This window comes from Xiphophorus maculatus, chromosome 23, assembly GCF_002775205.1.
Source record: "Xiphophorus maculatus strain JP 163 A chromosome 23, X_maculatus-5.0-male, whole genome shotgun sequence".
In the NCBI taxonomy this organism is placed as follows: Eukaryota; Metazoa; Chordata; class Actinopteri; order Cyprinodontiformes; family Poeciliidae; genus Xiphophorus; species Xiphophorus maculatus.
In genome coordinates this window covers 12,069,553-12,096,493 of record NC_036465.1, presented here as the reverse complement: position 1 = coordinate 12,096,493, position 26,941 = coordinate 12,069,553, and the positions used below count along the sequence as shown (strand labels likewise).

The window sequence follows — 26,941 nt, the reverse complement described above, 5'->3', positions numbered from 1 at the left end:
TTAGTTTCATTTTTATTTTATTTTGAAAGCCAAAAAAGTACAAGTATCTACATGAAAACAATCGGCTGCACTATCTGCTGAGAAAAGATAAAAAGCACTTTTGTAAGAAGCAGAAATATTATTCAAGGCTGTACAACACACCAAAAAACAAGTCTATAGTACAAATTCCTGTAAAAAAGCTGGTCAAAGTGCTGGTGCATATTGACAGAGCTGACAAAACACTGACAACTTTATCTTTTTTTAAGCCACCAATATGTCAAATACAAAAACCTAAATGGTTTTTAAAAAATACAAATGCAGCATAATACAGTGACTGTTTTATGATAGCTAACAAGTATGTCCTGATCGTAAACTGGGATAGTAAACATACTAATAATATACATTAAATTAAAAAAAAAGCTAGCAAGCTAACATTAAGCTGATGTGCCATCTAACTAAACGTTATTAATTGAATAAACTGGTAAACAGTCAAAAAGAAGCGTTACTGACCCCAGCTCTGAAAAACTGCTGCTGTGTAATGTTAGCATGTATTTCATTCAAAACTCCACATTACCATCTATATGTAGTACAGCTAGCACATTAGCATAACTGAAGATGGTTCAATGAAGCAAGTAAGGAAAAATATTGCTCACCGTGAAACACTAAATGTTGCAACTTGCTATCCAAAGTCATGTAAAATACTTCTAATAGAAATGCAACAAATTTAAACATCCAGTAAAATAACAAAAAATAAGAATATATTCCATAGGCACAAAAGGGATTTGTGAAATTGGTTTCATGTGGTGGTAGGGAGTAAGGATAGCGTTGTAGGCGGAAAAAAAAATAAAAAAAAAAGCTGAAAAAGTATAGTTATTCAATTCACGGTATCAAACCTTTCAGCATGGCATGTAGGCACAGACTAGAGTTCAAAAACTGAATCCAACATGGCAGATCTGCAGTGGGTCAAAGGCTGATTGCTTATATTTTATGACAATCAACAATCTGCCATGTTCAAGTGAAAGAAATCTGTTACTCTTTTACAACCAAAATCCTGAACTACTTTCTAACATGAACAAAAAATGCTATCCAACAAATTTATGCAGCAACAGATTCCTTCAAAACCATCACTGAGCTCTGCAGAGAAGAGGCACGTCCATCGGTGAGAAACTAAAGCAGAAAGTCTGTACGTCAACAAACAAGGCACTTTATTTCCAAGCCCAGAAGATGGACCAATACATTTAGACAAAGAGTCAATAGATGCTTCAGTCTCCAAGTCATTACTGTGAAATAAATCTGTAAACAACAGCACTTATTCTATCAGAAAAAAAAAAAAACATATTACGATCAGTATGTCAGACATTTCGATGAGGAAGGTCTTACTCACATCATCAATTAAAGTCAGTGGCTGACCAGGTTACTTTTAGGCAAAAAAAACAAAAATAAAGTGAAAATATATAATACGGGATTTCCAAAGCTTAAAGCTAACGGACATCAAAATTTGATTTGAGAAACTGGTTTTAGCTTCTCATATTGTATAATTTTTGTTGAGTTTTACCAGTGTTTATGAAATATTTGAAGTATGAAACAATGTTTTGCAAAAAATAAGAAATAAAGCTGAGTTTTAGCTTTGTGCTGGTTGTGAGTTCTGAGATGGAGACATTAGAAAACCAAGTTTAATCCGGGGTGACCTGATATTTTAAGGCATTGAATCCCCTTTTCCTGCTAGCTCATTGTATCAGAGACTGATTGGCTTTCTCCTTTTTCAGTTAAAGAAACCACTACAATGCAATGAAATACAAAAAAAAACACACCTGTACAGCTCTAAGCAGAATGTGCCCACAGTCTCAAATCTACCAGCCTGTGTGACAGCACACTGCATAGAGATTCAGCCAGAAGGACAAATTGTGTCCCATTTTTAACATACACCAGACACTTTAAACCGGATCCCAGATGGTTGTCAGTTCAGTCTGAGTCTCACACCCCGAGCAGTAAACTAGGTCAGAGAATTCAGAGTCACGCTTTGAGAATTGTGTGTAATCAGGGTCATCTGGGGGCGATCTCCTGCATCATGGGGGGCAGGTGGATCCCTGGACATGAATCTCTGTGTCTCAGTTTGAACATCAGCTGCTCTTTTTCCTGAGAAAGATTCTGGTTTACTGCCATCTGTCTCTCTAGCGCCACCTTCAGGTCCTGCTGTTCCTTTGAAAACTGCCTAGAAAACAGAAAGAGGAAAATTAACAAGTGTTTTAACATTTTTTTGGTTGTTTTCTGATCATTTTTGCACAAAGCCTATTTTGATAATAAACTTCTCCTTGATAAGTTTATTAACTTCACAAATTTTTATTAGAAAAATTGAAACTCATCTGCTATAGATTCTTTACATTCGGTGCCAAGTACTGCTAAAGAAAACCCAAAATTTTGTGTCCTCAAAATGTTACACAAAACTAATCAGAAAATGATGTATAATACATAAATGTTATGTTAAGACTGAAACAACAATGGGGAACACTTGACATCTGGCCAGCAGAAAGTTATTGACAGCAAACACAAAGAGGGGAAAGCACAAAAGATAATTGCTGAAGAATCTGGCCGGTCACAGAGCTGTATGAAAGTATTTTAATGGAAAATTAAAAGGAAGGAAAAATTGTGGTAGACAAAACTGCAGAAGAATTTCTTTTTATTTCCTAATGTACTTACATATTTATATTTAAATGTCTACCTTGAGTGCAAAGTGGAACAAATGTCAAACCTGCACAATAAGAGCCTTTGTGTTCTAAATAAATAAATTAAGGTTACCAGTATGAAACAGTGATTATTAACTGTTGAATCCTCTTCAATACAAATGTTATTGTTAGTTTAGTTGGAAGTTGGCCTGGCCAGCAGGTGGCCTCATATGTGCACTTACTGAATGAGGGTCTGGCAGTTGTCTATCCGGACCTTCAGATCCTCGTTCTGCTGCAGGACGTGGACGATCTGGTCGTCCAGAGACAGATTCTTCTCCACCTGAACAGAAGAAAACCAAACGTCTTCAGTGAGACCTTTAAGAGCTCAAGGAGTTACAGTCTTAAAACTCTTTAAACCTACCAGTTCATCCATCTGCTGCAGCTTCCTGCTTTGCTCCTGCACACGCTCAGCCTTCATCTCAATCACAAACAGCAAAGACTCCTGCTCAGATTCCCAGAATGCACCTGGGCTGCCATGTTCCTGAACAATATTGAAGAATTTTTATGTAAAAACTTCAAAATTCTGTACTTTATTTTCTTAAGCTGTGTTCAAAACTACCTGAATATTTCTTTGCAAATTCTTTTTAAAAGTTGAATCTTCAACTCGTTTCTTCAACTCGTTATAGACTTGCAGCTCAGCTGTTAACTGCTCCACTTTGGCCTTCAGGTAGAGCAAAATTATGAACACAAGTAGAGAAAGTTAGTAAAAACAGACATGATTTCATGTAATAATACACAGTCATCTCCAGAGACATTTTGCTGTCCTGCCACCTTAACTGGCCTGGTGGGTGTTATGATTCAGTCACAACAAATCTCCCTAAAAATGATGATGAATTAGTTCATATTCATACCTGAATCAAGGTTTATACTGTTGTGCTATTCTTAGTGGTGATCTTATATAGAATACCAACCGTATTCCTGGTTGATTCAAAATCTTGGCCTTCCCTTTTTTATTTTATTCCTCTAATAATTTCTCATTTTTATTACTGAGAAAAAAAATACAATGTTCCATGTCAATCTGATCTGTTTTGTAAATGAATGAAACTCTGGAAAGTAAGAATTCATACTTAAGATAGATTAATTGAAATTTAAAAACCTCAAGATTTTATTTAATCTTTGAAAACTACTGATACTGCGTTATAAACACTGCGATATTCATTTTTTCTCATATTCTGACATTTAGCTTTACTAAGACCTCAATATCAGAGAGGCTTTATTGCCTTTTGTATTAACACAGTTACCTTGAGGATCTCTTCAGCCGCCTGAAACCTTTTTGTCAGTTCAGTTTTCTCCTGTTCATGTTTGGACTGCAGCTCTGCAAGAAACAACAAGATGTTTATTTTCAGCAACATCACATGATAAAATACACCATGCAAACAGTGTACTGTAAAATGGGTTTCCATACTATTTTCACTGACATGAAGTGGTGTGGAAAAAACATTTCAGATAGAAATTTGAAGGGTGCCAATGCAGCAACTCTCTGAGAATCCAAAATCAACTGCTTTTTGTTTGTTCCACGAAAAAATGAAACTTATGTGGTGATGAATTTATGTAAGAATGAATATGCTGCTGAGTAATGTTAGGGGGCCTGGTTTCTATGGTGATGCTCTCTTTTTAGGAAGCGGGGGAGCATGTATCATCACTTTATCAGACAAGAAGAGAGAAAAAAAAAGTTACGCCTCAGACTCTCCCTGCCTGAAAACTACAAATTATAAGAAACATATTTCTTAACCAAGGATGGAAAAACCTTCTGGCAGCGACACGCGTACAGATTTATCTCAAAAGTTGCTCCAGGTGGGAGCAGCTGAGACCTGAAGTGTCTTAAAAAAACAGTTCAATCTCAGTTTGGAAAGAAACTCAGAGTTGAAATATACTTGAGGAGAACTAGAGTTTGGGATTAAGTACTCTGTATTGTGAGACAGAAAAACAACCAAAGCGTGAGAGGCGCTGAGGTAACAACAGACAAAACACCTTTGAGGCCATTTAACGATTAAACAGTGGCTATGAAAGTAGTGTCTGAATATTTCAAATGCCAAAAAACTATTTGTGACATGGATGAACATTTCATGGTCAAATGAAAAAGAAAAAAAAATCAACTGTGATTGTGTATAACTGTAAAGAATTTATATTTATGCAAAAAAAGCCCGACTTCCTCTGACCTGTTTAAAGGTTTATTGCCGTTTCTCCTGTGAAGTGGAGGAGGAGGCTGCACTTTTTTCAGTGGTTTGACTAAAGTTCAATTGCAGTCCACAAAGAAAATGCTGATGCATGTTTTGGCTTATTTATCTTTTTTTTTTTTTTTTTTACTGCTGCGTGATAAGTAGTGAACCAGAAGTAGTGACAGAGATGGAAGAATGGCAAACAGGAACTTTGGAGGAATTCTCATGCATTCCTACACAAGACAATTCAAATAAACACAAAGGGGTGTTAACATCCACCCACAGAAGAGCTTCACAAAGTATTCCCAAAAAATGTGAACCGACAGCCCAGACGTGAAAAATCCACCCCGAGAGGAATGCAAACGGAAAGCAGGACAAATGAATGAAACAAAAACCATGACACAGTGAATGTTTACCTTCAACATGCCTCTCATGTTCTTCTACGGCTGATTTACTTTTGCGTTCATGCAGAACGTTCAGATCAGCTGTCGTCTCTGTTCTCACCTGCAGAACCGGTGATGAGTCAGTTCCACCACAGAATGAAAGACGGGAGCAAAAAGAGGGGGAAATTGAGAGTTGTACTATGAAACTGCACAGCAGAAGGTGTCTAAACATCTTTTAAAACAATGTGGATTAATAGTTCTTTTTCATTAAACCTTTTGCTAGAAGGGTTATTTAAAAATTTGAGAAAAGGGACAAATTAAGTGACAAAATATAAAATGGATCCAGTGATTACTGCTGAATCAGGGTTTTTTTTTGTCCGGGTCAGAGCGAGGACGCAGGCAGACAGTACAACGTGGCTGACAACATAAATCACATGCAGAGTAAACAAACTCCTGGCTGCTAACTCAGAAGGCCACATGACTTAAGCTGCAGGATTACAGCAGCTTCTGATTACGGAGCAGAGTCAAGAGCTCCCAGCTTATTTTCTTGCATACAAACAATCCCATGAAAGGCAAAACTGAAAACCGTGACAGTCATGACAGGTTTAGAGAAGCAGAAGTCGCTACAATAGTCGAAATGATAAGGATCTTTTAAATTCAGGAAAAAGCCAACATGATGAAAGAAGGAACAAAGATGCATTAGTTCTGCCTATAAATGATAAAAAATCTAAAAAAAAAAAAAAAAAAAAAAAAAAAAAGCTTTGTAATGCAGGATTACCTTTACGTGGCCATGAAAAATATAGCGGTGAGAAAAAATAGTTACCTCCAAAAAGACTTGTGCTTTTACATTTTTTTTCTCAACACTTACATGTTTCATTTCAATACAAACAATTTTATATTAGACAAACATAAACTGAATAAATACAAAGCGCAGTTAACAAATGGTTGTTCCATATAAAGATCTAACCAACGTGGCCCAGTGCAGAAAGTAATTGCCTCCAGTACCTGGTAGCTGGTTGTGCAATACTTGGCTCCAACAACATCCATTAAACATTTGTGATAACTGTCGCTAAGTTTTTAAAATCATTGTGGAAGAAAGTCACACCACCTTCTATGCAAAGTTTTGGGGCATTAATTAGATTCTCATCCAAACTTTAAATAGATCCCTCATTTTTATTTTTTTGGAGCCATTTAGAGGCTCTTTTGAGAGACCAAAACTTTCAAAAAGTTTAGATTTTCTCTGATCAGTCCACAGAATAATTTTCTGAATTTTGGGGGTGGGGGTTCATAAAGATGTTTATTTTTTAGAAGCCCGAGACAGGGTCTTGTGCTTTGGGGGGAGGGGTGTGTGGAGAGGCTCAATCATGGTTTTGGCCTTGGAACTTTCCCACAGGAGCCTTTTTTATCCAGTTTGTTTCTTGTTAAATCCCCCACTGTGACTGAGGCTTACAGTGCTTTAGATGTCATGGTTGTTTTGAGACCACCTATATGTATAAGTCGCCACTCGCTAGCTAGCTAATGAACTAGCTAGCTACTAACGGGTTATCCAATTGTAGACAATGACTCTTGATGTGGTTTTTGGGAGGCCCAGAAGCCTTAGAAATGACTTTCCTTTTTCAGACTGAAAATGTCACACCACATAATGTTGTTTGTCAGCTGTTCTTCATTTCTTTTCATTGAGGCATGATATATTCCTACATTTATTTAAGCATGTTGTCAGACAGGTCCTGTTTAAGATATTCTTGATTCAAAAGGTCTAACAATTAGCCAGTATTTTCAGTATCAATCAGTATTTTCTCACCTTATCGAGGATGCTCAGAACAAGTGCGCACACTTCTTCGTCAGTGTGATGTTTCAGTAGGTCCGCCCTCTCTGAACTCCCATTGGCTGAGAGGACTTCCTTTAAAATCTTCAGCTGCCACTCGAAACGCTGCAGCTGCTGCCACTCGAAACGCTCCAGCTGCTTCTCAAGACAAACATCCAGGTCAGTAGACGAACATTTATCTGCGAGGAAACAAACCAGCAAGAAAAAAAAAAACTAAGCAAATCTACTACCTTGTTCCCATGCACAGTTTATACATGGTCCTTAAAGGAGTTCTTTAAAAAAGAAGAAAAAAAAAAGTTTGTAAAATTAAGACATTATGAACACAAACATATGAAAGCAGTGAAGCTTCAGTTTGAAATTTTTGAATGAAATATCTTCCACATACTAAACCAGTTTATCAAACATTATTCATGTTTTTGGTACAATAGAGTTCAATGAAATTATCTGTTAAGATAGAAATAATACTAATTAATAATAATAATAATGGCACACCACATAATGTTGACATTATGTTTGTTTCCTGAAGGTTTCCTGAATGTTTACTGCGTTCCGTTGGCTTAAGTTGCTGATAAATCAGCAGGCCTGGTTAAGTGTGTGATTCTCAGTCTTTCAGTCATGAAATTAAAACCAGTCTGTTAGAGTGAACACCTGGTCTTTTCAAAATCTGTGATGACTGTGAAATTGTAAACGGTAAGCAGCTTTGTACTTGTATAGCAAGTTATCAACTCCAGAGGACCCCAAAGTGCTTCACAACACAGTCATTCACACATTCACACACACGTCCACCCACTGAAAATCTGTAATGTGTCACCTGGCTAAGGTGACACATTACCTTAGCCAGGTAATTTTGTCAATTATGACAATAGAAATACTTGTCATAAATGCGCCATTTACAGGATAAAAGAGGAAGGACAAGGTAGGATTTTGAGACATGCATGTCATTTCAGCTGTAATCAGCTTTCTTGAAGCAGAAATATAAGCTTTAGTAGAAGCTACTTATCATTTGCAGAAAACTATACAAAAAAATAAAAAAATCTAAATCAAGTTTTAACATTTGCCCAGTTATCATCCTACAAATCAGTCATCAAAATTTCCAACAGCTCAGCCCTACAACACTCAGGAAGGGATCCTGACTGTAATTGATTACATTATGAACATGAAGGGACATGACTTTAGACACATAAACACACACAGATCATTCATTTCCAATGACGTCGTCTGTTTTGATGAACCCAGTAAGCCCAACAAAAACTGTCACAAACTCAACTAGAGCTGTTATTATGACGGTACAGTGCTGAACATGATCTGGCAGAGTTCATTTAAAATATGTGCAAACTTAAAAGACTTCAATCTAAAACATGAATCTCAGATGGTGTTTAAACAGAGGAAACTCCCATTGCTATTTAAATTAAATAATAGTATTTTTCTGATAATCCCAGAACAAAAGCGATGTAGAAACAGGTCAGAGCCTGTCTGCAAGTGAGCTAACGGCTTCACTAGACTTTATTCTGAAAGATATGCAGACCAAGAGTTGCTCCTTTTAATATGAACATAGGAGCGAAAACACTTCTTAATGAATCTGTGTTTAAACTGGAATACGGTTTACTGTAAAAACAGACATACAAGCTGTTTCTTTCTGTGAACATGCAGCAGCTGATTCATGGCATGACGACAGAGTGTCCCGTCTGAAATTAGTGGTTTCTGCGCTGTCGTCTAACTGCTCATAAACAGCAGGAAGTTAGGAAATGAGAGAAGTTTAACTGACTGTGAGTCACATTTCACTACAGATGGTTCAGGCTCCCACAGCCCAGTAAAAAAAAAAACACTCACAGGTTGTTTGGTAATCATTTTCACTGTTCACTGATAAGAGGGGTTTCTCACCAAGTGTCCTCTGTGGACCAGAAAGGCTGTGGTCTTTTATTTTATTTTTATTTTTTACAAATGTAGTCTAAAGAAAAGGCTTCCAACTTTCAACTTTTGCATTTATGTTTTTAAATATCAGTTCATCTCTTAGCCTTGATCTTACAGGTACATTAACTCTTTAAAAAAATCTATTTCCCAGAATAAAATCCCTGAAACATAAATTCCAAAATATCAATACCTGTGATGATTACAACTCAAATAACTAACTAAAATGAACTATGTAAAGATCCAAGTGTGTCAAATCTGATAGACTTGGTACCAAGTTTGAGACACTTGGTATAAAAGTGTGTCAAACTAAAACACAAACATGTAACGTGGGAGTTCTCAAAGAAACAGGAAGTGAAGAAGGTAAGCGAAGTGAAACAGTCAAAAGGAAACCACATTCTGAAACAATAACATTGAAGTCTTGGTGGAAGGAAGATTCATGCTCTGTCAGTTCTAGGCTATAATACAGTGTCATTTTTATTTACTGAAAAACTAAACCGGAATGCAGACAAAGTGAGTACAAAACCCAGGCGCTAGTAAAATAGTCACAGTATTCACCTCTAGAAACATTTTGGCAGTGTACTTACACAATGCCAGGAAGGAGAGAGCATTAGCAATTAATCAATAGTTTGTTTGCCTATAAGGTCTGGGTCATTTGGGGAGGTGTGAATGCTCAATTAAACTCTGATGTGGATCAAGAAATCCAACTCTGATCTGCTTAAAAACCTAGGTCTCTGTACCGTTGAAGTGAAATCCAACATGGTTCAGATATGTGAATGTCAAGCGGACCAAAGACGGCTCCGAAATCAGAATGCAGACTATAGGGCAGGGCATTTTGGGTAAATACAACCAAAACAAATGCACAAGTCTAATGCTAGAGGAAGAGATGGCTTATTGTCTTTTACAAACAACAAAAGAAAAATCCTACAACTATTAAAAGTTGATGCTATGCCATTTTTTGTTTACATTTTGTGAAGAAGGAAGTTGCACTCATGTCTTCTTAAGAGGTTTTTTTGTAATTTCTCTCAGTGGTTCTTGGTGCAGCGCCACCACAGGCAAGGGGAGGTACACAGGTTTTTCAAAGGGTTTGGATTATTTGACAGTGCAGTGTCAAAGCAAATCCCACCAGCTGAAAATGTAAGAAATGTTGCAGTTTTGGTTCCCAATCAAACCAAGTCTACCCAGTCTATCAGGCATGAAAACACCCTGAGAAGTGAAAATTGCTTCTCATTTATCTGGAAAGGATAAGGAGGTTATTGTCATTTTTAGCCAAAATGCTCAAAAAACATTTTTGAATCTGAACCCTGCTGTCATGGACAGTGGTGGTTGAGGGATGCTGAGTGTACTTAAGTTTATCTTAGAGCCACAGCACTTGGATACCTTGTGTCATAAAGTCAAACATGGACTCTCCATATACCAGAGTATTCTACTGTAAAATATGAGGCCATCTGTCCAACAACAAAAGCTAAGTGTCCTGCATAAAGTGCAATCAACAGAATGGCTAAAACACAAGAATCAATGTGTTGCAATGGCCTAGTCAAACTCCAAACATCGACCTGTCTGAAATGCAATGTTCAGCCTTAAAAGAGCTGTGAATAAACAAATTCCTGCAAACCTCAAAGAACTGAAGAAATGTTGGGAAGATAAGTGGGCCAAAATTCTTTCACAACATGAAAGAATGTGGGAGGCTGGAAATGCCATCCAGGAAATTATTGCTGCTAGGTGAGAATCAACAAGCTGCTGGATAATGGGATGAACTTAATTTTTTCTCACACTAATTTTCTGTTTTTGTTGAGAATTTTTATCTGTAAATAATGAAACAGTGTAATGTTCCTCTAAGCTTAATTTAACACCTACTGAAGAGCAGATGATTTTTGTTTCGTCTTGAAACATGAGACCAATAGAAGTTAAAGAGCATACTTTATTTCACACCTCATGTGTTTGGATACAACACCTCCCTACCAGATGGAAACTCACCTCCTTCATCTTGACGGCTGCTGTCCTTCTGTTTCTTCTCTCCTTTCTTGCCTTTGCTCTTTTTCTGCAGAGAAAAAAAATGGAAGATGTCTGAGTTCAATTTATTTTTCCCTTTTGAGACTCTTTACTTTCCACAAGTCTTCTGCTCACAGCTGTAAGATGGACCAGTTTTGACAGAAAGTGATCATAAATCAGATAACCATCAACAGTGTGCTGTCAGCGAGATGCAAATCTGCTGGTGTTTCACAATTGAAGCCGGCACATTTTAAGTACGACTAAATGTTTCCACTGTGCTCTAAGAAATGCTGGATTCCCAGATCCAAAATGGGGAAAATGTTTTGCAAAAAATACTGTTATATAAGATGAAATGCAATCATCCATCCATAAATTACTATAGAATAGCTTATATGACATTGGATTGCAGAGCTAGTGGGTATATAAAAGTAACACAGATCCCAAGGAATTCCCATGGAAGAAATGCCATGTAGTCTTTCTAAAAGGTTTTGTGTGTTCCCTTTGGTCTCCCGCTTACGGAAAGTCCTAGAAAACTTTCAAAAGGAGGCATATTAAAACCTTCCTGAAGAGATAACCCACTTCAGTCCATTTTATGTAATGTAAAGGAACTTTATTCATAACTCCACCTGGATGATGGAGCTCCTTTTAGTAACTTCTACTTGTTTCAGTCATGATCCATGATTCATATCGCTTGACCACTATGAAGAGTTGAAACATAGATTGACCAATAAATTGAGAGCTTCACCTTTCAGGGTACGTTCTTCTTCATGGCAACAGATCAGAACAACCCCCTCAGGAGCAGAGTAAGCTCTGATCTGTCAATCAATCTCACTGATTCTGTATATGGTGTTGTGGAAAAGAAGGCATCCGGTTTGGACACTTGAGGTCTTAACTTTGCAGGTGATAATGTTAAACTGATTCAAGCTATCATCTTCTTTGTGCTCTGAGGTGATTCAAAACTAGAAATAGAGAAGAGCAAAGAGCTCATTACTGCAGATGAAGTCGTGATCAATCCAAGCATCATCCACCAAGATTCTTTAACTCTCGATGCAGACTAAACTTTCAACTTGGAAGGTCTCAGCACATAATAAAGGTTATAGCTTGAAGACATCAACGGAACTGCATCATCTACAAAACACGTAATATAATCCTGCACATAAATACAAACAGAATTGAGACCAGGAGCAGCCCTAGAGGAAACCTGCAAGATGACTGAGCTTCCCTCATTTTGGGGACAACGCAGACACAGTTCTTTAGTTATGAAGATACTGTATAGTGGTCTGTAAAAGCAACCTGGCATTGTATCTACTATGATACAGTGAGGCAGTTATGATTGGACATTGAACTGAACTACCATCACTGACATTCTAAGAGTTCAAAACACATTTTAGGAACTGACAATGAGTGTTAGAGAGTCACCCATAGATGTGTTTTTAGTTAATTTAAGCATAAAAAGGTATTTCAGGATGGAAATGTAATTTGATCACATTGCATCCAAGATGATCCACTCAAAGAGAACTGCTCTCAATCATTTAACCCCAACAAACTAAAGACTAATGTTCAGCTGGATGAGCAGAATAAGCCCCGAACCTCAGAACAAGAGTAGGAGGTTTCTAATTGTGCTCCACGTGAATGAAGCTGTAACTTTCTCTCTTTTACTGAAGCATTATGTAACCTCAGTGGCTGCATGACAAGAGACCAGTGTTTGTGTTCTAGCTGCTGGCTTTCAATGATTATTTCTAACAAACACAACAGAAATCACAATACAATATTAAAGAAAAATAATTACTGTATTACAAAAATGACCTGGGATCTTTATTATATAGCCCAGTTTATGTTTTGCAAGACATCAGCTGAACATGTGATTACATCAATGGCTAAAGCTCCTGATCATTACCAGATATTTTCAGTAGCTAATGGTCAGTGGACCAGTAGATAAAAAGAAAAAAAACTGTACATAGAGATAGCACTGTTATCTAGATACCATGTTTGATTTCCTATTTTTAACCCATTTCTAATTTACACAACTTTGCTAATCTACCCAAGTTCCTCTGTCTCCCAGTCCACACTCCAATGAAGACATTGTTGATCTGGATTACTTCAAAAAATAAAAAGATAAACGTGCCTAAAATCCATCAGGCTCTGCACTTTGTAACACAAACACGGTGAGGCGTGGATCCAAACACTCGCAGAAATCATTTCTCCAGTCAAACACAGAGAGGTCAAACGATCACACCTTAAACCTGCTGCTCCCTTCACACACTACATAAACACTTTATTCAAACTGAGCTGGAACAATAAATATCTGTGGCTCAAACACATCGACATGGAGAAAGAAGGCAAGAAAGAGAAGGAGGCGGAGGGAGAAGGTGGTGCTGAGGAGAAGCATGTGTTCTTGCAGGGGCCCTGGCCTTCATAAAGGCCGTAAATCTCAGCAGAGGCTCTTCTGTTTCAGCAAAGCTTTGCCTTCAAGAACAAAACTCACCACACAGAAATGTACAGCTAAGAGCAGTTACCAGGCTCAGGAGAGCATCCAGGCAGTCAGCTGATTGGCTTGTTTAAAAGTCAAGGGTGGGGCTAAATTAAAACCATAATACTTTTAGAAAAAGTTACAAATGACAAAGATCCAAATAAATTCAACATAAAAAAATAATTAAAAATTAATAAATCTACCAGAGAAACATTTCCATTCACCTAGCATGGTCTATTATATAACTGTAGTGATCTTTAAAAACAAGACCTAGCTGCAGGAGTTTACATTTAGTTAGGATATTCTCAAATCCACATGTTCAGAATTATACATATGGACTAGAAGATAAAAATTACATTCACAAAGTTTTTAGTAAGAAGCACTGAAGACTCGTACGATTCATCCACCTTTGACTAAATCTTAAGAAAAATTTTAGAATATGATTGACCGTGTTTACTCTTTAAGTCATGATGACAAGAGAAACTACCCAAATGATCAAAAGCTCCTTTTATCCTGTGGTGCACTGATGTTTCTGGTTTCTAAGTCATGGGGAAAGCAAAAAAATATGTCAAATTATTTGCAGAAAAACATAATCGAACTGTAAAACAAAGGAATCTAAAAAGATACCCAAGCAACTAAGAATGCTAAACAGGAGTGTAAAAATGAGAGATTATGTTGAAGCCTAACCATAGTCAGGTAGACAAACTAAAAATTTCAGCAACAACTGCCAGGAAACAAAGAAAAACCCATAAATAACTTCATCTGGACTCTGAAAAAAGACTGTTTCAAGTTATTCTTGGCCAGAAAAAAAGCGCAACAAGGTTGCTAAATATCCCAAGAGCACCAAATGTATCAGATGTAGGCATGTTACAAATGGACAATGTATCGTCCCAGTAATTATTGCAATAAGCAATGATGTAGTCGAAGAACAATACATTTTAATTTTGTAAAGAAAGCTTAACACCTAAACTGCAAGATATTTTAAAGCTCCAAAATAAAACACAATTGATAAAAACAATAAACAAAACAGAAATGAAAAACATAAGAAAAACCACAGGACTGGACAACATGGCTAATAAACGCATCATAAGCATATCAGTCAATATCAATAATTATTGATATGTTTTTTTTGCTTTAAATATACTGCCAAACTAATGATGACCTTTCCTGTTTTATCCACTTTTCACTCCAGCTTGTGTATCTTTAAAGCAGTTATGAGGCACGAGGGCAAAACAGTAAACTGCTGTTGCGGAAGTGACTCAAGAGATTGTTGCTAGGTAACCAAAAAGAGAGCGAGTTAGTCGACGCCACCCACCTTGCTTAGCTGGCCTTAAGAGGCAGAGCAGCTAAGGCCTTGCCTATATTCCCCAGAATGATGTGCAGTTCTGGTACAGAATTCATATTATCCATTGATATTGATCAGGTATCAATCGCAATATATATTACTGATTTATTGTCGAGCCCTACAAAACCATAAATAAAAAGGATCATGTCACCAAACAGAATTGCCCCTCAAAAATATAATCAGAATAGAAATTATTGAGCTCATTTTATTTTATCATCTGATTAATTGGTTAATAGGACAGGTTTAGTCAGATGAAAACAACAAACAGAACTTCCAAAATAAATTAAGGTCTGAGCCACGTCCTGTTGAAATCTGATGCAATAACTCACCACCAGTGACTCAGAGGAAACTAATCACAAAGAAATAAAAACTCTGGCTCAGCTGACTGTGAGAGGTCTTACTGTTGGGTCATTAAGAGCTTATTGTAAGATGAGTCAAATATATCAAAGGGTGAGTTAAAATCAGAGCAGATCAAGCAGCAGCTTGGGTTCTTTCACAGCTCCTTTGAAGAACTACAAGTTCCCCTATTATGACTTAACAGAAGCTCAGAACTTAGAGGAAAATATCTGTATGTGATTATTTTCAGAGTTTACTAGCAGCTATCTACTGCATGATTATTAAACATCTGCTAAAACAACAGATGTTCTGGTTCACATCTTGAGCTTCTGAGGCAGCATCATCACAAACTAACTAACAACCCCCTGCTGGCTGTCTGTACACAATCAGCAGTTCGGGTGTCAGAGGGCTCACAATTAAATCCACTGTAAGAACATATTTTGAAGTAGGTGACTTTGAAAGATGAAAGAAGTTTTGTTCCCTTTTTTCCAAATATATTATGTAGGATTTAGACGCTGTTTTAGCAGTTATGTGCAACACTATAACTAAAATTGGGGCTGTTTTCAGAAACAAATTTTTGCAGTTTTTGGGGGGGGGGTCAAATCTTTGCTTTTAACATAACGTTCCCAAATGTCTGAGCCCTCGGTGAGTGCAGAGGACAGAAAGAGTTGTCGTCTCTCATTGAGGAGGAACGAAAAGGGGGAGCAACATGTTTCGACATGTAGAAGACATCAGAACATCAGGGAGCAGCAGTGCATCTACTCTGGTTTCTGTTTTATTCTGAGAGGACAGCTGCTTTAAATTCTACATTTACATGATTATTGCTTTAACCACTCATATCCCCAAACTTACTGGTAGTTCTGTTTGTTATCTGAAAGGCAAAGCATAATAGTGGAGTATATTCATGGATGAAGATTGATCTTGCCTAGCTACTGCTTCTCCAAATGAAGAGGAGTTAGCTAAAGTGGCTAATCTAACCAGGATGTAACCTCAGTCCTTACTTCTGGACTGAGGTTCTTCCCAAGCAGAACCCAAAAAGACAGGACAGCAGAAAAGATTCATGTCTTTCTGGCGGAACTGACTAAAGTTCAAACCAGACATGCATATTAGCCTAAACTGACCAAGCACGGGAAAAGTTTAGTCTCGTTTAATATCAGACAGTGAGAAAAAAAAACAACACATGCCTCTTATACTGCCTGTGTAAACATTTGGTTTCTACTGTATATATTCCTCATGGTCAGGGAACGCCTTCAGATTTACCAGGAGGAATTATGGAAAGGGATCTCTGGAACCTACTGCCACAGTTACCTGGCCTCATCCAAGTAGGAAACAACAGATGGATAAATATTTGGATATATACACTTTAAAATGTTTAAACAAATAATAAAAAAAACAAAGTAAACTGTGGTAAAAGCATAACTTATCACAACTAAGCACTTTTTATTTTTAATTTGGTTTACTCACAGGTTGGGAAATAAAAGGCTTTTGTTCATCTTTAGAAATGAAGGGCTTTATAAAGTAAAAGAGACTTCTCTGATGATAATCAGAAAGAAATGACTCTTTCCTTTGGACACATATCCTTTTAATGAGGACAAGTGAAGAGGTTCCATTATCAAAATATCCTTTTCTCAAAGGACAATGTTACAAGAAGATGGGTCAGTACTGTCAAAATTAGACATGGCTGCAAGACATAAACTTTGAGTAAAACACCCACATATTTTTAGTTCATCCATGAAAGATCATAAAGGCTGTATTCTTTCTAAGAAATGTCAAACTTCCTGTTTTGTTTGTTTCCTGTACTTAAGAGTTTCAAGGTCCTCAAATTCAGCCCAATGCTCCAAACCTCTTCATCCTGTTTAACTTTGAAGCTTTCAGGCTTCTTGTCTTGTTTCTCTTTAAACAATTAGGTGAGCAGTGGCCCAAACAGAGACGAGAGATAGCTTTCAGGGTGGGAACAGTGACAACAGAGTCTCATTCAAAGAACAAAAACTGGACAGGTCTGAATCAATCCACAGTCGACCAAGATTCCTGTAAGATTTCTGCATTCCATTTCTGTTTAGAAACCAGACAGACTGTACATAAATGCAATCCAAGTGGGATTAAACTTCCAGGTTGGAACTGTTACCTAAAGGTAAAGGTAAACCTGATCAATACACGGTTTTCCAATGTGGTCCAGGTTGCTAAGCCAAGGCTCCCTGACCTGACTGGGCTTGAATGGACCAAAACCTTTAGGGTAATAGGGGCCTGACCTTTTTAAAGCCAGAGTAATGTGCACTCTGTGTTTACATCCAATATGTCAGAACTAATTTGGTCTGTTTCAAAGAATAATCCCGTTAAATCCACCAGGGTGGGACGATCAGCCTGTTGGACCGACCTGCTTCTGTTCTCAGCTTATCAAGGATTTACCAGGCTTTCCTGTTACACAACAGCTTCAGGAGACGGCTTCTCTGATGAAGAAATAAGTCTGGAGGAAGTCTAAGGGCTAAATTATCCCTTTTTGTTTTCTTCAACTGAAATCTTCCCGCTAATTGTCGGCTCTTAAAGTGTTGAAAAGATGAGGCTTTCCCTGGAAGATGTTGATCTCCGCTTTTCCTTAATTTGCAACAGGTTGAATCGATAAGGAAACAAGATTATTTCCAGTTATGCAACAAAGCAACCATCTCCGAATGTTCTTAATTTTGATGCATTAAATAAATCAGGAAACTTTTTTTTTTTCCTTTCAGTGTTTGACCTAAATTGATCATCGGCCAGTGATGACTGACAGATAATTAATGGATTTTGATTTATTGGGGAATTTTTAGAGCAGGTCAACATTCATGCTCAATCACTCCGGACGTTAGATTACTGGGTTATGGAATTTTAAAAACTTTGGCTGTTTTGATCAATCAAATTCAAACAAGACTACCCAGTTTAAAGAGTGTTGTGATGGTTTCTGAAAATTTTCTCTGCTTATTCCAGCCTTTAATCAAAGTGCTCCAGAATAACATTCTGGAAACTCGGCACAGAAGCTCTCAATCTTATCATCATGAAGCAGATGTCCACAAAACCCTCCAAGTGGCCAAATCAGTATGTCAACAAAACAAAAGAGGAGAAAGAGCATCTATTATCAATCAGAGCAGCCTTAAAGGGACAAAAACTAAAACAAAACTTTTTGAACTCTAAGACAGTTCAAAAAGACAGGTCCTCACAATTCACTGACCCATAAATCCTTGACAAAAAGAATTCTGTTCCAGAAAAATGCCTTTCCTCAATAGATCTCCTGAGATTTCTGATGCATCATTCCAAATCAAGCAGCTGTTCCCAATCTTACCTCTGCTCTCTCTTATCAGTTTAGTTTGCATGGAAACATTCTTGATCTGACAAGTTTGGTCATTTCTCATCCAGACTACAGAAGCTTCCATATGGTATCCAAACAAAGTCTGTTCCTCCTTTAGGAAAAACTGTAAAACAATCAGTTAGTTTAGTGTTTCCAGATTTGGTTGAGAAATACACAAGAGTTCAGGTGTATGTGTTCCAACTACTCTTGTATACAGAGCAACATTTAAAGATTCTTAAAACTTTTTAAAAAATGCTGTTTATTACATTTCCACAGAAAATCAATTATTTTCATCCAACAGAAGAGAATATTTCTCCATCCATGTCTGACCTTTTGATCTAAATGCTAGAAGGTGTCATTCACGAGGAACGAGACCGTCTTACTGCCTCCTGTTGATATTTCAGTGATTTCACCCTGAATTCGTCAGCAATAAACCTGAAGGGTTGACTCGATCCACCCAGCAGAGGAAGATCATTTTAGCTGTTCGTACTCAAGATATAACCCACAGCTCCTAACCACAGAAGAGAGTTGAAATACTGATTTACTAGTAAATTAAAGCTTCACATTTTTGCTCAGCTATCTCTTCACCACAATAGACAAGCACTACAACCTCAATACAACAATCTCCAGCTCCATTCTGCCTCCACTCATAAACAAGTGGAGGTACTTAAACTCCTCCACTTGGAGCCGTAACTCATTACAATCCAAAGAGGGGAATCAACACATTTTCTTTCCACCTGAACACCATGAGCTCAGACTGCCAAGGTGCTAATCTTCATTGCAGCTGCCTCACACTCTGCTGCAAAAATCTCTGGTACATGCTGGAGCTCTGTACTGGGAAGCCAGCAGGATCTGCTCAACTGTGCTAAAAAAATATTGACATTAAAAAAACAATACGCTTTAATCCACAGAAAAATAGAATTAGTGAATTTGCATTAATGACTGTGGACTAAATTGTGACATTATTATGTAAAACGCTGGAGAGAAAGGCCTATCTGGAAAGACATACAAGAAGGTATTGGAGATGTAGCAATCATGGTCTTACTAGCTAATAACAAAATCTAGTTTTCCTTGAAGTCTGACATCCTGATTCCAGTTTTGACCTATTCAAAGTTTTTTTTTTCTATGGACTGTTATCCACTAAATAAAAGACCAGCGCAGGTATTTTGATAGAAGTTATAGTTTTGAATACAACAGTAAATTGCAACTCTGTCCTCAGTTTTGCATCAATGTATCAGACCTTAAACATGTCCTAAAACAAAGGTCTGATTTTATAAGCTTGACTTTCTGATCACGGGAAAAGTGATTTTGTTATCTGGCTTAGAGACTGACACATATCAATTACATATCTATAATTACTTTGGTCAGTATCAAAAATAGCCTAAATACCCTTTTTTTGTTTATAGTAAAGTGAGGCATGTTTGACAGTTTCTTTATTTTCATGTCTGGTTGTTTTGCAGGAAAAAAATTATAATTTCTCTTTCAAACCTGATTTCTCAGGTCTCAAATATAGTTGGGCCATTTTGCTCCAGAAGGAAGTAAACATGATCTAAAAATATTTTTGAATAAAATGAAACTGATAAGAAGGTGTTTAAAGGAACAATGCACAGATTGATGGAAGCAGTTCAACAAAGTATCAGAAAAGACTCAAATAAATCTAAATCAAAGTCAGACTCTGCTGCAACAGGTCTACGGGCCTAGTTTTGGACACCACATGGAGTCACTTTCTATCAATAACCAGAGGAGGACAGCAGCTGTCAAACTTCATGTTTTCCCTCTGAGAGGAGGAATTACTGCCAGGAGCTCTGCAGGACAGGGTCTGCAAACCATGACAACTTCCTGAAAGAGTCTGACATGAGGGTAGGAGATTGGAGAGCACATGATCACCTTCAGAGGTCTTTAAAAACTGAAACTATCTAGCTTTAGACTTTGTCATTAAACTCCTCTATAGGCCCAGGTTCAAGTTAAGTATCATTCAGGTTCTGGCCACATGTAGTCCAAAGTGAGACAAAATAGCTTGAGTTTTGGTTTATTTTATGATTTATAGACCAAAAGCAAGGCAGGAAAAAGCCCGGGTTGATGCAATGTATTTTATATCTTTATTTCTCTCTTTTTTAAAATACCTTATCTCAAAAAATGCTGCCTTTACAGATTTTAAGCGTACTTGTTGTGTCTGGAGTACTGATATAGAGAGGGGGTTGAGGGGAGGAAGGCGTGGGAAAACCCTGAGATTCAAACACGAAGCTGATTGAAAACAGATGTTCACAGAGCTTATGCCACATTGTATCTGCTGGGCAGAAACCGACCAAAGCCTCCGGCCTGTCCGCCTGGTTCTGGTCCAAAGGAAGGTTGGCATATGTGGGCTCAAACCGAGCTCTGGACGCCGCTTACCGGGAGCTGCAGCAGCCGCTGGCCGCCCGCTAAGAAGCATCCTTCTGACAAACAACCCGAACTTCCCCCTGTAATTCTCCGCGGTGCTTTAAACCTTTTCAGCGGAGTTTCTCACCTTGCTGTGGCTGCAGCCCATTCCTCCACCACCTCGGAGCTCTGCTGTTGGCTTCTCTCCGGTGCTCCGTCCCGGTGATCCGGATCTGCTGATGACAAACTTTCAAATTGAAGAAAAAAAAAACTTGAACGCAGCGCGGTAGACGCTGATCAAGGGGTGGGGCTTATCGTGGTGCATTAAAAGACACTCAGTAAATCTAAGCATTACACATTTATTTACATAATTATTTAGTGGGCTTTTTATCAAGTGCTCTTTTCTTCTTTCTTTACTTTGTCTGCTTTTCATTCAGTCTGATTCTTTCATTTATGTTTTTAATGAATTATGTTACTTCATTTAAAGGGAAAGTATTACGTATTTTCCAGGCACATAGTGTCATTTCATAGCACAATCAAGTAACTATGTTACCTTCAGTTGTTATAAAACTGCTAAAATATAATTTAAAATTAATTTGTCTTCATACTTTAACAAATTAAAATTGGACTTCTGTCTATCTAAAAACTCCTGCTCTTTGTGAAATTCTGCCTTCAGGAAGCCATCACATCACTTAAAGATTAGATTAAAGGATTTCTTAAACATGCATGAAAAAAAATATCAAGGCAAGGTTTTTGATGATTGAATAATTTTATAACATGATATAAAGCTCGTAAAAGTCGATTTTACATAATACCACCCTTTTGATATTTATTATTATTTATAATTTGTCTGATTTGTATTTTATATCTGTTATTTTTAAGCATATTTTATTAATCCTATTTAGTATAACAATTTCTTTGCTGTGTTGTTGTTGTTTCGAGACTAATTACAGATCTTTAATATTTTATTACTAGTTTTTTTCTTTATTTTAATGTCTTTCATGGTGTTTCTTTTATTTTTTTTAAATCGTTTAATTTATGGTATGAAATAATTTTATTTTTTCACCTTATTATATAATAATAAGTATATAGGTATTAGATTGTTTTCTTTGCATATTATTTATTTATTTTTATATTTACGACTAATTAATTTGATGTTTGTTTGTTTTACTTCCAAACTGTTTTTGAGGCCATTTTGGTTATTATCTCCCCAGCCTTGATAGAAAGTGTTTTAGAGTTTTGTTACCTTTTCACTCAGCCTAAGTTCTTGTATTTGACCAGTTTTAGAAGAATGCATTTTGTTTGGATTTTTTTTTTAAACCCCTTTAACCTTGACAAATACGCCATTCAGATATAAAAGGTTAATAGTTCTTCCCACAGTACGAATGTCCTAATGTACTGTGGGAAGTAAAGCTTTGAAAGTTGCGTAATTTCTCACAGCACCTAAAGTGGCATGTTGAAATTAAGCATGCGCAGACGCGCCTCTTTTGTCTGAAAGCCGTTATGATAAAGTAGCGACATTTCAGGGTCCTTAGAGGTTAAAAACGCTCCTCAAATCTCCCATCTGAAGGTTGTTCGGTTTTTCCCTACAAACCTTAAACTAATCATAAAAACCAGGGGGGATGGTGTGACGTTCAAGACAATAAAAAGCTTATTTATCCAGCAGACTTTCCTGATTTACCCTGATATCAAAAGCATCTGAGCTGCCTCATGTGATTTTCAATAGGACTCTGTGAAATTAGGGGGCTTTTTCTAACAGTGGCCATAACAACAAAGTTAAACAATAATCAAGTTGATTATTATGATTAAAATGTCTCTTCACGGTCCCTTTAAAAGTTTAGATCAATTTTCTAGTGGCCTTTAACAGGATTTATTACTTTATTGCCTACTAAAATAATTAACATCATCATTCCCATAAAAAATCACCCAGAAAATCCCTGTCTCTCCTAGTGGAACAGTTCTCAAAGACCTATTCTGCTCTGCAAAGATTCTGGGAAAAAGATCAAAGTAGGTTGTCATTTAGTTTCACCTGAGCTGCAGTTGTCTTCATGAGTCACCTGTGAGGCTTTACTGCAATAATATTGCTGTAAAAATACTGCATATCTGAGTGAATCAAGCACACAGCCCTGAGTAATGATGTCTGCAAGTCCAACTTCAGCTGCACAGTCAAGTTAGACATCTTTCTGCTTGGCTTCATGAAAACAATGACTTCACCACATGGCTACCAGCTGATGTCACAGACATTTCAAAACAATTTTCCTTAGTGCAATTCAGTAGACATTACGTGATGAATGTAATTTTAATAGATGTGTTCAGATTTATTGGTAAGACATAAAAAAATATACATAGCTAAAATCAAAAGTCAATGCACACTGAAAATAGCAAAGGTATTAGTTTAAAAGTGATCCTTTTAAGCTAATGCTTTGATACCAAAATCTTTAAAGTTGTTAATCAAAGAGTCTACATGAGTTCCTCTCTTATGGTTCTATTCGGGAAAAGTGTGAAATGCTCACTACATGTTTGTGATAAATTTCTGCCAAATGAGTTGATCTATATCTCGGTATGTTAGATGGATGGAATATAAATTCAGTTAACCAATACCAATGAAAAGGGGACTGAACATTTAAACAGTGCCCACCAGTTTCCCCTCTGTTGTCCTTCTCATGTTCTCTGACTTTCTTATCTTCAGCTGTTCTGCCAACTCAAACCTTTGCACGGTTTCATGAGATACAATCATTACATCACAACATTAAAGGGACACAATCAGAACAGATTAAAGTCTGACTGCTTCAGCAAATGCTCAGTAAAATTCCTCTCATGTTTTGGTGAAAATATTTGTCTAGATAACCTTCACAGTTCTTGGCACTTGATCTTGGATTCAGTTTTATCAGAGGAGACAGAGGAGGAAGCAGAACCTTAAAAGTTCCCTTGTGATATTATTTCAGCCTCAGGTCTTGATGCCTTGTAGAAAGAAAATTATTTTGAAGCAAATAATGTTTATTTATAAACTTTAAATGAGGCATACATCTGTTGCAGATTTTTCCTATTTCTATAAAGATATGACAGATGAGACAAAGGTTTTGTTTAACAGAACTGGACTGAAAGTGTCTTCAGCTCCCCTCAGTTGTTCTGCTCCTCAGCTGACCCCAGTTACTGCAGGATACTTTGCCTCCCTCTCAACATAAGACAGAGAGAAATATGCTACTTCTTGCTTATCAAAGCACTTGGAATGACACACCTGCCTAACAGATTAAACACATCCACTCCAAGTGCAAACAAGTACAGTGCCTTGAAAAAAACTCTCAAACTTGTGGATTTATTCCAGGTCTTTTCTTTTATTTGCTTTTTTTATCACATATAAATGTTTCACAGTGTCAAATTTTAATGTCAGACCATTGTCTAGATAATCTTTCATTTTATTAATTAAGTTGGAAAAAATCTATGCAAATCAACTTGCCTCTACATGACAAAGTTGTTGTTTGCCACACTTGCTATTCCACAAGTCAAAGTCTTCCTCTTTTTTCTCGTCCTTAGGGCAAAAACTCTTAGTGATTATCAAGATGCTTTCTTGATAATAACAGGGTGTGGCCACCAAATCTTTGTGGTGTGGGGGGGTGAATGGCTTTTGTGCCATTTTAGATAGCAATAGTTTTGCCTTGGAGCTCTATCATTATGGCCATTCTTTGTTTTGGTTCTTTCTCATTGTTGAATTAGGAACACTTACCATAGTTAGGACTTATCTGGTGCTTTTCCAGTCAAGGCGCTTTACACTAGACCTTCCATTACATTTGCAAACACATGCACCCGTTTCACGCACCCATACACACCAGTATCAACATTTAGTAGCAACCAAGATTTCCAAATCAATCCCAGTAAATTCTTCATATGATCAGGGAGGTCTCGTGTTGGTTACAGTATTTTGTCTCTCAATCAACGATCTGTAGAAGAGGTAGAAGAAGATGATGTCATTCCACACAAAAGAATATTTGGGTTTAATTTTTTAGGCTCAGAGTAAAAACTGTTTAGAGTGATGAACAAGTCAGATTAGCTGTCGTCCCATTTATTGTTTTAAGCTGTATCAATGAATTTGTAGTTATAGTATCACCAGTTTGTGTTTACAAATCCTGACCAAAACACTATGGGGAACTCCTGCTTAAATACTGAAGTGAATAACATTTACAAACAAAACTTTCCATTTAAAACTAAACTCTAGAAACCTATTTTGAGGGAGAACAAGAAAAATCCAGTGATCTCTAACTGTGATTCTCTTAATATATGAATTGGCGTGCAGATGAGCTGGTTTTCTCCATTTGGGGAACTAATTTGGTATTTTTTTTCTCCCCTCCAGGGGATCTTTTTGTGGGCTAGAGTGTCCCTTATATGAAAGTAGGCTGATAGGAAAGGGGGAAGACGTGCGACAAATGTCGCCGGTTCCGGGAATCGAACCGGCGAGGACTGAAGGCCTCCAAACGTGGGTCGCGCTACGCCACCACAGCACGCCCACTAATTTAGTATTTTGATATATTTATATGGAACAAATTAGAAACACAGACAAAAAAACCATGAACTGACAGCCCTGGTTTAGCATTGGAACTTATTTATTGCAAAATCCCTCAATGAACTCTGTCAAAACCAGCTGTCTTTATCCTGGGATGATATTATTTCAATATAATCCCAATCCCACACTGGGCACTAGTAGGAGCACTGAATATTTTCAGGAGAGTTTTCTGAGCACAAAAAATTTTGTTGTGTTAAAATAGACAACAGAGCAGGGATATTGTGGGTACTATCACATGAATACTTATGTAATCTTCACTCATGAACATGAAAATCAAATCTGTGTATAATCTCATATTTATCTGCTAGTTTCTTACCAAAGTGCTCTTGTCAGACTGAAAGACCAATTTAATTAAAATTTTATTAGATTTGAAAGCAGTTGAATGTAGTTGTGCTTGATGTTTCTGTTGATGTTTCTAATGCAAAGCAGACAGCAGTTAGACACCGGATGATGAGGTCAGTGTGGATGGAGCTTTACGGCAACCATCAGAAAATGAAGCAGCTGCTGTTGGATGGAAACTTCATGTGACGCTGAAAACAACAACTGCTACTCCTGATTCTGCCACGACGACGACAACATGCTAAAAATACACACAAATTCACATTCCAGCCTTGATGCCGTCCAAATGCGTATGGGAGGGGTGGAGTTTGGGGGGTGATAATGTTCAAACTTTGTCAGGGTGCAGTACTGTACAGACTGGCTGCAGATCCCAATATAAACTCAGGCTCTGACAGCTCTATAAATAGTTTGCAGGTCATTGTGGAGCAGATTACAGATCAGCGTGAGAAAATCCAAACAGTTCAACCTGAGTGGCCACCTCAGTCTAAACCACTGTGACAGTCTGGAGACTTTAGGTTCTGCAGACACAGAAAACAATGAGTCTGTCACGATCACATTTCTGTGTAATAAATCCTGGTTACTGACCTCAAATTCAAACCATGGATCTCAATACAATAGTTCAAAAGCAAATAACTATGTTTTCAGAAAACTCACATGGAAAAATATGTGAAAAATAGTCTAGGTTTCAAAAGATAGTCATGAAAAAATTAAAAAATAAACCAATAAAAGATTTTTATTAAATATTTTTTCCTGATATGAATTCATCCCTAATTTGTTAATTCAGAAAACAGATCTGTTTTCTTTTTTTCCCATCTAAACCCTTATAGTTTTCAGCCTTTTTGAATTACATAATCTAAAATCTCAAACAATTCATTTTTTTCACACCTAAGCTACAAATCAGTACAGGGTTCTATGGTGGTTTAGTTATCAGTACTTCTATGCACAACAAAAAAGGTCCTGTTCTGAAGATTCTAGCCTTTGTGTTGCCTACTGTGTGACTGGAGATCTTGCAGGATGTGTTCCACCTCAGTCCCACTCAATGGTGGAGATTGACTCAATTCCTCCATGATTCCATTCATCTTTATCCACCTGAAGATGGATAGACAGATTGATGAGATGGATAGACAGACTGATGCTTCGCCCGCAGGGAGTTGGCCCAGTCTTTTATGATAGAGAGGGAAATGAGTTGTGCAGCTCAGAGTTAACTTTTGTTGCCTCCACATTGAAAGGAGTCAGAATTTCTTCTGGAC

General features: G+C 37.2%; 1 protein-coding gene across 1 annotated transcript; it reads right to left on the bottom strand.

The window, feature by feature from the left end:
- ccdc69 (coiled-coil domain containing 69) lies at positions 1–21,054 on the bottom strand. Its single transcript, XM_014469901.2, has 9 exons — positions 20,943–21,054; positions 10,955–11,018; positions 7,046–7,248; positions 5,278–5,365; positions 3,944–4,017; positions 3,262–3,363; positions 3,064–3,183; positions 2,885–2,982; positions 1–2,191 (listed from the first exon to the last, which is right to left on the bottom strand). Exons 1-9 carry the CDS (start codon positions 20,961–20,963, stop codon positions 2,023–2,025), a joined length of 939 nt encoding a protein of 312 aa, XP_014325387.1. The 5' UTR covers positions 20,964–21,054; the 3' UTR covers positions 1–2,022.
- Between the last annotated feature and the right edge of the window lie 5,887 nt (positions 21,055–26,941).